The sequence below is a fragment of the Takifugu flavidus genome, chromosome 18, assembly GCF_003711565.1.
Source record: "Takifugu flavidus isolate HTHZ2018 chromosome 18, ASM371156v2, whole genome shotgun sequence".
NCBI classification, from domain to species: domain Eukaryota; kingdom Metazoa; phylum Chordata; class Actinopteri; order Tetraodontiformes; family Tetraodontidae; genus Takifugu; species Takifugu flavidus.
The window spans coordinates 3,926,480-3,940,493 of record NC_079537.1 but is presented as its reverse complement, the minus strand read 5'-3'; the positions used below and the strand labels follow the sequence as shown (position 1 = coordinate 3,940,493).

The window sequence follows — 14,014 nt, the reverse complement described above, 5'->3', positions numbered from 1 at the left end:
TTAAACACACACACACTCACACACACACAAAGTAAGAGGAAAGTTAAATTAAGCCTTGTTTCTTCGAGGCTCTCTTTGTAAAATGAAAGAATGCCGTTGTGTTTGTTCAGAGAGTTTTGATGTCATTAAATAATGTCTAAATTTAAGCCAGTAAATTGATGACAGTCGTTAAACTGACGTGCGTAAGGGCCGGCTCCCAGCCTGGGGTCTCTGTGTGTGAAGGCTGCACCTTCTCTTGCTCCAGATTACTGTATATCCCAGCAGAGCCAGAAGTCTATTTAATTGGAGAATATGTTACTAGAAGCTAAATTCTGTAAAAGGACACAATGAAAAACACACTTAAGCCTCTTATTCATTGTCAACATATGTTCAACAGATTTCCCAGTTAATGCTAGAAATTCTTATATCAGATAAATAAAAACACCAGAATTTTAAACTTGACATTATGATAAAATGAATAGTAACAATAATCATCATCATTTACAACCTAAAGGGTGGATTTCAGCCGGAAATATGCATTATTACGAAAAAATGTTTCTAAAATCTTTCTTTACAGTAACTAATACTGATTTGTCGTCTATAGTAAAGGCGTTTGTCTCGGAGCATCAGCGCCCCCTGTTGATAGAAACGGTCATTACATGATTCTGAGGGAGTCCTGCACAAACTCAGAAACAATCGCGATGTCCTTGACTTTAGGGACACATTAGGAAGAAACAACAGAGAAAGAGGCGACTCACAAAGCTCTAAACAAGTATTTTATTGAGCTGTGATGACAGAACAATGCAGCACAGGACCAGGAATAATCAGCACCTTCAACCTAAACTGGGATACACGTACAAGTTCAGCCTTATTATTGAACATTTCTGCCCACTCTGCGGTAAACCAGCAAACTTTGAAGTTAAACTTTTAAAGACTTGAAGGACTCCCCCCCCCAAAAAAACTGAACTCTATTTATTTAATCACAAACATAATGAAAGCAACAGAAAGAGAGAACTCCTAATTTGCAGCCGGCAGCTAAACTCGTTTTCACTAATGGAATGGGCCACATTCCTCTTACAATGTTCTGATACATCACAGTGTGCAGTCGTGTGTGTTCAGGTCCGACTTCTCCCTCCTCTGCCTGGCATGATGGGATGCAAACATTCTTTCCCCATGTTTTCGTGTCCTTTTTGCCCCGTTCCTTTAATGCTTGGGCATCTTGAAGGGCTCGTTTTAGTTCCTGCCCAACAGTTTTTCACCCCGATAGAGTTTAAATGACCGAGCCAAATGTGTCCACTCATCTGTAGAGGTTTATCTCATGGTTTTGGCACCTTTCTACACCTTCTCCCGGTTTGGATTATTCAAAACCTTTTCAAAATATACTATTTCTTTCAAATCAAGGATTTCATTTCGTAAAATGAACATCAATTAAAAAAAAGACGACATTACTCTAAATCCTGTTGGAGTTTCACCCCATTTTGCACCGAAATACAGATTTCTCCCCCATCTCAGCCCTGCATGTGCCGATGCTGTCAGGTCAGCTACAGCAGAGCTTCACTTGGCATACATACGGACAAGGAGGCTCGTCCGATCCAAAAATAGGAGACAGAACAAAAACACACAATCCACTTGAGATGTGGCACATTATTACACTTTTAGAGGTGACGGTTTTACCTTTGACAAAGACAGTGAGCAAACTCGGAGCAGTTTCAGGTGCTGCACTGTAGCTGTCTGGGAAACCTGCTAGATGACAACATGCAGTTTCATCTGAGACAGAGACAGGCAGGAAAGATGGAAAATAAAAGCTTCCACTTAACAACTAGCTGGGAGGCCAGAGGCCTCGGGCGATAACACTCCTCCAGTAATGAGGTTAGCTCCCAAACGTCCCCTGCTGACTTCAAACAGCGCCGACGCGAGGCTGAATTTAAGCTCCCACCTACCAACGGGCTCAACTTCCTAAAGTGCCCCCGCCGACCTCTGACGTTCTGGAACAGCAGGTGCAGGCGAGGGGTTCTGCACTCACTCGCTAATGACACAAAGCACAGCTGAAGCAGGGTGAACACGCTCGCCGTCTCAGCCTGAACATCTACAGACGCTCGGGGGAGAGCATCCACCCCTCCGTCAGCTATTGAGCGGACTTTTTTTGGCACTTATTCGGCACCACTGAACCCTCTATCAATAAAAACACCATCCAGGGGGATTAAACGTACCACAGAACTCGTTTAAACTTAGAGAACGAGGGGAAATGGATCATTTTCTGATAAGTCACATTTCTGTGGCCTCTGCTTAATTAATTCTAAACAGCATGTCATCAAAGAAACTAACTTTTCAAGGCACGTGGGAAAAAAAACCCAATATATCTTCTAACTTCTGTTACAGTGTAAACTTGTCTCGCGTGTCAAATGTGTGTCATTATAATTGTTTGCCAAACGAGGTGGATATTATTACAAAAACCTCAAATACAGTTAAATGGATGTTAGCAAGCGGCTAACATTAGCAGCTACCACATTGACATGATTTTAAGGGAGGTCACTTTGTCTTTAGTATGAACAAATGTCATGGAAAACACGGTCATACAAACTACTGATGCTGTTTACTGCAAACAAGATGCTTGCGTATGTTGTTCCGTTCACCATGGTGACAGCAGAACATGTGGTACCCGTGCTAGAGAATCTTTTTATCGTCATAAATCCTGAAATGTACAGTAATCCTCTCTTCTGTACAAACCCCTGATGAAGATGAGGGATAATAAAGTCTGAATCAAACAACTTTATCACAAAAAGAGCTCAAACAATCTGGAATGACAGCGATCTTCATCCTGTTTATCACAACACTTGTGATCAATTGTGAAGTGTAAACACACACATTCATCCTTGTCTTTCTACCATAGTGAGGCCTTTCGCAGACATGAGGACACGCCACCCTCTCCTCACTTCCCCAAAATGTCCTCACTTTGCAGGTAAAGAAAATCACATTCTGTAACTCGTACAAGAAAACACACACACACACATTAAATGCTTCATCTGTTTTGTTTTTTAACTTTAGAGCTCATCGTTGTTTGATTGGAGATGGTAAGAATGAGTGAAGGGTCTCGGGCGTTGGACCTGAATCCATCGGCTTCACCGCTCTGCCCGGGACGTGTGTACTACGTGTAGGTGCGTGTTATTTTTGTGACGCTAGCAGTCAATATCCCGTACCGTTGGCAGGCGCGTGCGTGCCGAGCGTGGGGATCTTGTGTCCCGGAGTGGTGAAGCTGTAAGCCGCGTACGCCACGGTCGAGCCCACCATCAGGCCCGACATGTAGGAAACCGTCATGGTGTTCCCTGGAGACACGGCGAGCAGAGAGGAGACGTTGCTAACGCTGTGAGACACGCAACACCTTCGCAGGTGGATAAAGTGCGTTTACAGAAGCCATGTTACGAGCACCCTCACCTGCCAGCTCCCTCTGCTCAGGGGGGACTTTTCCTGCCGCCTGGATCATCGGCACGGACCCAAAGTACCCGTTGGTGACGCCCATGAGGAGGGAGAAGAAGCACGGCCAGGCGGGGTGGGAGAGGGTGGGGGCGTCGGCCGGGTACACACACATGACGAACAGGGGGATGAAGACCACCCTGAGGCAGGAGAAGAGGAGCAGGCGTCCCCCGGACCAGTCGTAGGGCAGCGCCGCCAGGATCTGGGAGGGGAGACCACAGAACCAGCTCCAGACAGAACCGGCTTATCTCGCGCCGCTTCTTTTCAGCTAAAATGCCAAACTGGGCCGGAGGATGAGGAGCAACTTTCCCGCAGTCAGGTTTTTTAAATTAAATGCCAGACCTCCTGACTTTAGGACACCAGATAAGGTTTTCATTTCTGAAGTTGCCGATAACGCCTCACAGCTACGTTCAATTACCCCAAAAAACACACCGCCCCCGCTCCCAGGGTCAGTAAACGCAGCGGCGGCGTTAACAGCCTGGCAAGGTCAGCGCCGGTTCTGCTGTCAGCCTGATATAAAAATGAAACCACATCATCTCAGAGTGCAATAAAACTGAAGTGCGGTTCAGGTAAAAGAAGGTTTAAGGAGCAGCAGGAATGGGTTTTATAGGCTGGAACCTCCTGATTAAAAGGCCGGCGAGATGTTCCGTGCACACTTTTCCAATTGTACTCATTCATGAGACAGAGTCACGATCTAATATCCTCCGACGCTCTGCTGTGAAACGCAGTTTAAAACGTTAAAATCACTCCTGGAGCCGTTAAGTTCCATTCTGCTAATGCACCAGCTCCTTTTCACCCTCAGACAATCAATTTTGAGCCACTGAATCGTTAAAGCTGCTCGTTATTTTTGCGCCACCAATAGGAAAATGGGAATATTACATAAAAAGATTATAAACCCACTCTTGGGACTTGACCTCTGACCCCCTCGTGTATGTTTTCAAGCTAAGGTTCCATCACAGGGTGGCGGCAGACACGAGCCGAGGAGCTGTCGCTCTTTGATCTGAAAACCTCCTGAATTTTACAGTTTATTCATGAGCTGCTGCAGCTTCGTGTGGTTTCATCTGAGACAAATTTGGTCAGGAACGCTTTAACGGGAATTAAAATATTCCACGCTGGGTCCCTGCGTCCCTTTGTGGAAGCTGTTTACAGCCTGGGAGAACAGAAAACCCGGCTGGATTGTGGCCCTGGGCTCCGGTACCCTGGAGTATCTGTGTGTGCGCGCGCGCGTGTGTGTGTGTGTGTGTGGACCGGTGGCCTGTCCAGGGCACGATCCAGCCTCTCCCCCTACCAGCTGGGACAGACTCCAGCTCTCCCAGTGGAATAATCGTCAAACAATAGGATGGATTTTACCATCATCCAAACCTTCCCAGTGTTTCCACAGTGTGTGTCCTGTGGTGTTGATAGGACACACACTTGTTGTCCGATTTTGCTGATTGAGCTGATTTTGCTCTCAGGTTCACCACAGAGCAGCCACCCAGATATAAACCATGGCTCCCAAACACGAACGAGCCACCGTGGAACACGCTCCTCACCTTGCCGACAAAGTCGGACATGTTGAAGGTGGCCATGATGAGGATGGGGAGCCACTCGCCCATGGTCTCGTTTCGTATCTCCGACTCCAGGCCGGGGAACAGACACAGGGTGATGCTGTAGGTGATGGCTATGGACAGCATGTAGGCCCAGATGACGCGGGACACCACGTAGCGATGCAAGATCATGTCTGCTCCGGAGACACACACACACACACACACACACACCACACACACACACACACACACCACACACACACACACAGAGGGCGCTGGGTAAACACCGGTGACTTGGCTGCAGATGCATTCACATTTAAAATCCATCTGTGGGAACTGGATCCAGAGGGCAGCAGCTTAGACGGACGTACCGCGAATGCTGGGCCAACTTTTCTTTATTTTGGCCTTCGGGGCATCAAATCGCACATATATCCCACCCACCACGTCCTCCAGGCCCTCCTCTGCTACCGACGTTCCCGTCCCACCGTTTCCCTGCACACAGGCACACAGAACATCATCAGGAACATCGTCAGGAACATCATCAGGAACATCGTCAGGAACATCATCAGGAACATCATCAGGAACATCATCAGGAACATCATCAGGAACATCATCAGGAACATCGTCAGGAACATCATCAGGAACATCATCAGGAACATCATCAGGAACATCATCAGGAACATCATCAGGAACATCGTCAGGACGTGAGATGAGAAAACATGATGCAACAGCCTGGACAGTTGCAGAATAAACACGAGGAGTTTTAAATGCTAGAAGTGTCTACAGTCAATTTGATGAATTTTACAGTAGTTATCACATGATACACGGAGCAGCGCCAGAACAAACTCTCATCCATTATTTACTTATGAGCTCGTCAGTCAACTGCAAAAGATGGTGCAACAGGTAAGAATAATCTGTCACGTTGTTGCTGTTCAGTGAACACATGCGCACACACACACACACACACACACACACACACACGCACAATAAACATGTTTCCTGATGATTATTTGCATAATTTACCGGTCAAGAAGAAAAAAACCCAATAAAAACCCTTTTTCATATTCACCTCACAGAGATGGAGCACTGAACATCATCAGTTATGCAATTTTGCATAATAAGCACACACACGAACACACACATGCGCACCCAGATCCATTAGTTGATTAGATGGGCTATTGCTATTGCCAGAAGGCACTACTCCTGATTATCTCATAATAGAGAGTGCTGCCTTGGTTGCCCACGGCAACCAGAAGAAAGAACCGCATCAATCAGCCCCCAGACTCAGAATCCAGCCCATAAGCAGCAACAGCCTAATCACACACTGCTATAAAAGCACAGGAGGGACCTCGAGCATACACTTGTCTTTTGTGTGCTGGCAAACAAACGTACCCACATGACAACGGCAACCGCCCGAGGAGAAGTGGCGGGTTTCAGGCAACAACCAGCTGCTTCACAGAGGACCACAAACCCGCTCCACCTTCGTTTTTAACAGCTATTTTCTCTCTCAGTCTCTAGTTACAAGCTATACTGGTGCGTTTGGCACGTGCTGACGTTGACGCCATCGTGTGTGGTGCAAAATCTCTAACATGTTAGCTAAACAGCTTAGCCGCAGCGTAGCCGTTTCAATTCAGCGACAACGAAGGAGCTCACAGTCCAATATGATGAGGTCGTGAATGCTCCAAAGAAATTTCCCGATGTTAAAATGTTCGATGACGGAGGAAAAGCGGTTCTCAACGCACCAATTTCTTTTTAAATAAAACTCAATGTTCGGTCTTTTGCGCTGTGTCACTACCCACGGACTTACAAATCTTACTTCCTCTGTGGTGACGTCGTGATGGACGCGGTATCCTGTCCCGTTGTCACGCGGGTCGTGACATCTGCCCGGACCTTTGGCTTGGCCGAGGCTGGTGTAGTAGCGGACGAATCTGGACCGGCGCACCAGGAGGTGAAGCAGGAAGCAGAGCATCTCCATGCTGATGGAAACCAGGAAGAAGATGAGCGTGTTCCTCCTCTCGTCGGCGATCAGCAGCTTGGTGAAGATGCGAGAGAGGGAGATGATCACCCCCGCCGTGCCTGGGGGAGGTGGGGGAGGTCAGATGGATGCGAACACGAAGGAAAGTTGGGGGTGAGGGGCTGTACTCACTCTCTCCGGTCATCACCCCCTGCGTGTAGCGCTTGGGCAGCATCCCCATGTAACCATAGAAACTGGACTGCTGCACTAGGGAGGGATGAAGAAGAGCTTTATTACTGACTACACATCTGAACTTAGTCAGAGCAGCATCTGTTTAGAGGCAGCAGTCGACCTCTTGACCCCAGAGCGGCCAGACAGACCATGTCCTTACAAACAGGAAGTGGTTCAGTGAAAGGGAGGACACCGCCGCATCTGTGGTCGCGCTGTTGTTTCTTGTTAATTACAGTGACATTCAGCTAGACTGTCATAAGCCCTTAGTAGCATAGCGTACTATACCGTACTATTAGGAGCTATAGGGGCTATAGGGGCTATGGGGGCTATAGGAGCTATAGGAGCTATGGGGGCTATAGGAGCTATAGGGGCTATAGGAGCTATAGGGGCTATGGGGGCTATAGGAGCTATGGGGGCTATAGGAGCTATGGGGGCTATAGGGGCTATAGGAGCTATGGGGGCTATAGGAGCTATAGGGGCTATGGGGGCTATAGGGGCTATAGGAGCTATGGGGGCTATAGGAGCTATAGGGGCTATGGGGGCTATAGGAGCTATGGGGGCTATAGGAGCTATAGGAGCTATAGGGGCTATAGGAGCTATAGGAGCTACGCTATTGGAGCATCCAGATACCAGTAATAATGCATTTATCAATCTATAGATTGTTACAATAGGATTTTATTCATCTTTAATGGTTTAATCCTGAATTGTAGTCAAGATAACACTATATGTAGTGTAGTGGTTTCATCAGCATGGTCGTCATTGCACTGTAGGTTGCCATAGTAACTACCTGTGCATCCGAAGGCCACCACCCCCACTGACACCAGGTTAACGACGTAAGCCTGTCTGGTGGTGAACTTGGCGAGCCACACGTCAAACACGCTGACGAAGACCAGCGGCCCCAGGGCCAAGATGTATCCTGCCGACGAAGAGACGAAGAGACAAAGAGACAAAGAGACGTTGGCGCGGAGCTGCTCTGACCGCACGGACGCGCATATGTTTGACAGGTGGGGTCCACAGGCAGCGTGCTCCAACAGACACCTCCCAGAGGACGGACGGAGCCGCAGAGCTGCACTCGTGCACGCGTCAACATCCCCCCACATTTATTATTCAGCTCTTTCCACTTCTGCTCAAACATTCTGGGTAAACACAACAATCGTCCTCGTCCCCCCCGCAGTGTGTTCCTCCAGCAGCAGCAGGCGCTCCAATCCCGACAGCCTCCATGGGGACGTTCAGAGGACGCCATTTTTAAAACATACATATTAAAAAAAACACTGGAAAATATGAAACTTCTTGAACTTGAAGATTCCGATTGTGTTTGTCTGAGGGCTGACGTACCTACGGTGATCCTGGTGTGCATGCTGAGTCTCTCCACCAGCACGTTGTTGAGGATGACGGCCAGCAGAGCCACCACGATGTACGTCAGACTCATGTCAAACACTATAGACGTCCCTGGAACACACACGGCAGCTGTGAGTCATGTGACCCACCCACAGCGGCTTCTAAATGAGGCCGGGATCCGGAGCGCACCTTTGAATTTGTGGTGCAGGTAGTCGACGTCCGTGATGAAGCTGTTGTAGGGAAGCAGGAAGCCCACCCCGGCCAACAGCATCGCGAAGTAGATGCCATGGTAACGGTCGTCGGGGATCGGCTCCTCGAAATCTGAGCGGGGACGCAGAGAGAAGAGTGGTTTTAAACGGCAGCAGCAGCAGCAGAGACGGATAAAATGAAGGTGCGTTGGGATCTCCGCTAAAGCTCATGTGGGTGCAGTGGCGACTGATGTGGACGCTTCTGTTTCTGTGCTGCTTCTTCATTTACCTGCTGATAATCCCGCCTAAAGCCCGTGAGCATTATTAACAGCTCCAAATGATTCCCGAACATTTGTGTTTCAGTCTGTTCTGTGCACTGATGACAGCGATGACATCATTTGGAGCGTTATTTCATATATATCACGCTATCACAGACGTCGCCACGGCAGCACGGGCGGGATCACGGTCTGCAGAAAGCTCGACTTAAACCCTGACAGGGACACGACTCCGCAATGAGGTCGGTTCCGGGGATTTAAGCTAAAGAAAAAAAAAATTCAATGAAACTGCGACTATTCGATGTTTTTCTAAGCGAGTCAGCAACAAGATGCAACCTGCTGGGACAAATGAGGCCGTCTGAAATCATCTAAAAAAGCTTCTGAAAGCATTCATGAGCTCCAGACTTCAGAAAAAAAACAACCTACAACTATATTTATTACTTCAGTCCAAAATTTATTACTTTCCCAATAAATCTGTTGAAATTCCCCCCAGAAAAAGCCAGTTAACGTCCCGTCTTTGGGTGACGTCCTTACCAAAAGATGAAAGTCGGCCCTTTGATCACACATAGTGGTGAAATCTGTGATAAATACTGTGTCATGTTTCTACACAGTTGTGAATTAAAGCTAACGGGCAAAAGGAGATGGTCTTAGATCAAAGCTGAAGCCCAGAATGGTGTTTGCTCGTTGCAAACCTTCTACTGATAAAGAATCCCTACTTGTTTCTGCATCTTCACTCTTCGTTTTTCAGACGTTTTGTGATTTTTAGAGCGGTATTTTTGTCTTTTCGGAACAGAAGCGCTCTCACCAGGCTGGGACAGAGCGAGAACTCCTCTCTCTGGGACATCTTTGCTGCTCTCCTCCTCCTCCAGCTGGTAGGAGTCAAAGCTGTAGCTCTGCACCACGCCGCTCTCTCTCCCCTCTCTCCAGCTCTCCCTCTGCACATCCCTCCATCCGGCCCTCACTCCATCCCTCCACACGTCCCTCTCCTCGGGCGTCTGAGCCGGCGTGGGCCTGCGGCGCTCCGCTCCGACTGAGCCCATCTCGCTTCCACTGAAGTGTATCCACGCACACACACGAAGACCGAGCAGGGCAAACTACACACTCTGGAGAGCGTGCATGTTAAAACAAAATCAAGGGAGGCGGGAGACCGTCAGGGGGGTGGAGGATCTGCGGGGGGGAGGAGGACAGAGGCAGAAAACCAGAAAAAAGAAAACGTCAGTGGAAGAATCAAGGTTAGACATCCTGACGAAAGCCAGCCGGCTGTGCGGGCGTTGGTGTGTGAGGGGAATATTAAATGAGAGCGGAGTGGCACAGGAAGCGTGAGTGAGATACACAAGGTGAGCAAACAGAGCACGACGGGAGCCACACATCTGCTGGAATATTCCCCCACCGTCTCCCACTCTAACGCTCTAACATTTCATAAAGTCAGATACACGTATCGAGTCGGAGAGGAATCAAAGAGATGGAAACATTGGCAGTTTCCTCTCCTTTTGCCTTTTGTGGAGTTTTCAGGAGTAAGTGAAGGAGACTCGTCTGAGGCCGATTCCTGAGGCGCAGAAGGCTGAGCAGGAGGTTGATGCAACACAAGTTTCACTGTTGCTACATGACTCCTCCCAAGTTACCAGATTTGGCTCCACTATTTTTGGACACTTTCTGAAGAGCTTTTTTTTTTAGAAAATGAAAATGAGAAAAAAGTGGGACAGAATTGACTTTTCCTGGAACGAACACGTCGCACCGTTGACGCCACTATAAAAGCCACTTCAGAGTTTCCCTCATCCTCTGCTTGTATGGTGACCAACACGGGTTAAAAATGTCCACATCCCATCAGCAAGGCTGATTCATTTTGTTATGAAATTCTCCATGTGGATGTGCAAACATTTGAAAGTGTGCTTAAGATTAGAGCAAGACTTTGCTAATTGATTATTCATCATGGATCATTAGGAATGGTTAAAATATTGCAATTTCAGTTGCACTCCCTGCAAATCCTGCTAAGTATTTACATAAACCAATATAGAATGAGACGTCTCCTGGAGCAGGGCTGCTCTCAGACAAACTAAACTGTTTGGGAAAAAAATGCTTTTGTTGCACGGTGGATCACTGTGTACTGGCAGCGTTCCATGTGCAAACGCGCGCGCGCGCACACACTCGCTCACAGAAACGTCTGTTGTTTTAACCTGTGTGGTTACACGCGCACGCTCGCTTCCGCCTCAGCTCTGCAGAAACAGGCATGTGAGTCAGATTATTTTTAAATCCTCTGCTGCCTGGAAAGCAGCAGATGATGTAAGGACTTTATCTTCTGGGTAATTTGGGCTCATTCAGACGCAGGTGATCCAACCGGAGACTCTCCGGCAGAAACGGCGAATGCGCGCAGGGCTCACGGTGGCGCGCTTCACCCCATCTGCTGCCTGCAGGGGGCGCGCTGAGCCGTCGACGTTTAAATTAAAAGGCTCCAACCAGTAACGCGTAATTGAACCGCAGTGAAGGTGGCAACATTGACTGGTATGATTAAAAACACGAAACAAGACAGACAGACAGGCAGACAGACAGACAGACAGGTCGATTTCCTGGCGGCATCGACATAAATCTGCGGAAATCAAAGGCTCATAAAAACCCCGGATCAATTGTGCTCATGCGCTTGTTTGGATTTTAAAAAAAAGAAAGAAAATGGGGGGTAATTAAAGGTCAAAACAACATATGTATCGATTAGAGAGATTCATTGCAGTGTTTTAGTAAGAACGCCCGGATTCGACCAGACCAGAGACAAAAACAGACAAACAACAGGTTATTAATGAGCCTCTCCTACCTTCCGCGTCCCCTCCCCTCTCTCCTCTCCTCACCGCTTCTCGTCCGCGGCTTTCAAAGACACCAGACGGGCTCCAAAGTCCTTTACGGGTGGGGGGCACAAGGTAGTCTCTGTCGGCGGGATCGAGCCTCTTCCTCCTCAGGCTTCCCTGCTTTCCATAGGGGGGAGAGTCGGCGCCGTCCTGCGTGCGCTCCTGACGCACCACGAACGCAGACGGAGGCTGAGGAGAGAGAGGAAAAAAGGTGGGGGGAAGTGGGGAGAGAGGAGGTGAGGCAGGAGGAGGAGGAGCAGGAGGAGGAGGGGTGTTTCCTCTGGCTGCTCATCTTTTTTGACCAGTCCATTAAAAAGGATCATTTTAAACAGGGTTGGAACCATGAAAACAACTTTTGTTCAAGCAGAATGTTGTTTCAGGACTCAAAGGGGAATCAAAAAGACCTGTTTCCTAAAATAGTGCTCCTCTACTTTGTGCCTGATGTACAACAGAGGCGAAATGCTCGCAAAGGCAGCCATAAACCTGAAAAAGCAAAAAACAACCATCCTAGAAAAAAACACCTCTGTCAGTTCACTTCAACACTTAATGAGCAGCCGTTAGATCCTCCGATACCATCGCAGATCAGCACCAGCTCAAGAATCTCACCTCCTTTATGTGCAGCCGAGGTGGCCATCAGCCCCAGCAGCTGCACTGGGAGGTCTGACCCTGTGACGGCGGATCCCAGTTGGTCCTGTGCAGCGATATTTAAGATTTTCTGGATCCCATCCAGGCACAACAATCCCTGAAATGCTGCGTACAACGCAAATCAGCTATGCAGTGGAATAGTTACACAACTTTAATGCTTGAACTTTATCTGCTTGTATTAAATTGGAGGGGAAAAGGGTCTAAAGCTGCCAAAATAATAATCTCTAAAATAGAAGCTCTGCTCTTGCAGAGATGAAAACTTTCCGTAAGGCTTCATAACTCCAAACTGGTAGCTGAGTAATGGTGTCCCTAAATCACCTTTGAAAAATCTTCACAGGTAATTTATCACGCAGATTTATCACTGCATGGTGCTGGTGTGTAATGGGTTTCCTGGCAATAGTGTGGGCAGCATTAAGGGGGGGTTCTGCGTGACGGGATTGTTGATGTTTCTCCTCGGGTGCAGATTTCAGGGGAGAAGAGGAAGAGAAGAGATGGTCCAGGATGTGAGAGAGCTGACGCCTCAACCTGAGCCAAAACCTGCTGAAGATGAAAATAAGAAGCTGCCAACTGTCTGTGATCCTGCTGAACTCTGCTCCTGTCAGGATCCAGGTCTGTTCTATTCTCTGCACTGGTCTCAGTGTTTCTAGGGTTTGGATCAGATCATCTCCCTGGTGTATTCATTAGGAATATCATCTGAATCTGTATCTGGTGGTGCTGGTTAAACCTCCTCCTGATTATTATTCAACTGGACAAACTGCTGTATAAATCAGAAAAACCTGCCAGGGTCTGGTTTTCCCGCCTTGACCTCTGACCCACTCTCCATCAGTACCAGGGTACAGTCAGTTCCAACATGGCTGCTGGATCCTGTTCGCTGTAGCATATTTTCATCTTGGTTTCTGCAGTCCTGTTTTCACACCTGCAGATTGTGTCTGTTCCTCCTTCCTGTTCCAGATTTGTCCTAGCAGCCCTGCATAAAGGGCGCGTGTCGCCCAAACTGAACAATATTTGGCGTGAAGTCACAGCAGAAATGTTTCCTGTCCGACCTCTCGGATCTGCTGCTGCACGCGGGCCTGCAGGTTTGACGTTGATCTGTGTGTCAGCATGCGTTCATCCCTCCATCCACTCGCCCGTCCCTCCCGCCAGGCCTCGTTAAAGATGCTTAGCTTTGACGGCGCCTCTATATTTAGACGCCGGTTCAATCAATGACGGCAGTGACTCTGCACAGGGAGCGTTCACCTCGGAGGGAAGAACGGAGAAAACATACGCTTGTGAGTGGAGAGGAGGGAGGGAGATCACAAATGACAGCGAAATGAGAGGGATGCATCAAAAATCAGGACACCCAGAGGGGATGAGCATGAGGAGGAACCTGCATCAGGACGAGGAACAAAAGAGCGAATGAGGGGGCGAACAAGGGGCAAAGGAAGGAATATAGAGGGGGACGAGGACCAAGGGGAAGAGGTGTGGCGGGGGGGTTCAGAGGGACGCTGGCAGTGGGAGAGAAACATAAGCGGCTGAATTAAACAGCAGAAGAACAGCGTGAGATGTCACAGAGTAGTTTTAGAGGCAGATAAAT

General features: G+C 48.3%; 1 protein-coding gene across 2 annotated transcripts; it reads right to left on the bottom strand.

The window, feature by feature from the left end:
* Window positions 1-742: 742 nt before the first annotated feature.
* On the bottom strand, window positions 743-11,997 carry slc29a4a (solute carrier family 29 member 4a). Of its 2 annotated transcripts, none has more exons than XM_057015007.1 (11): window positions 11,766-11,997; window positions 9,768-10,129; window positions 8,689-8,820; window positions 8,497-8,610; window positions 7,949-8,077; window positions 7,123-7,197; window positions 6,784-7,052; window positions 5,348-5,468; window positions 4,983-5,170; window positions 3,412-3,652; window positions 743-3,302 (listed from the first exon to the last, which is right to left on the bottom strand). In XM_057015007.1, exons 2-11 carry the CDS (start codon window positions 10,000-10,002, stop codon window positions 3,163-3,165), a joined length of 1,644 nt encoding a protein of 547 aa, XP_056870987.1. In that variant the 5' UTR covers window positions 10,003-10,129; window positions 11,766-11,997; the 3' UTR covers window positions 743-3,162. The 2 variants fall into 2 exon arrangements, with proteins under 2 accessions (XP_056870987.1, XP_056870988.1); XM_057015008.1 differs by having other exon boundaries at window positions 6,793-7,052.
* Between the last annotated feature and the right edge of the window lie 2,017 nt (window positions 11,998-14,014).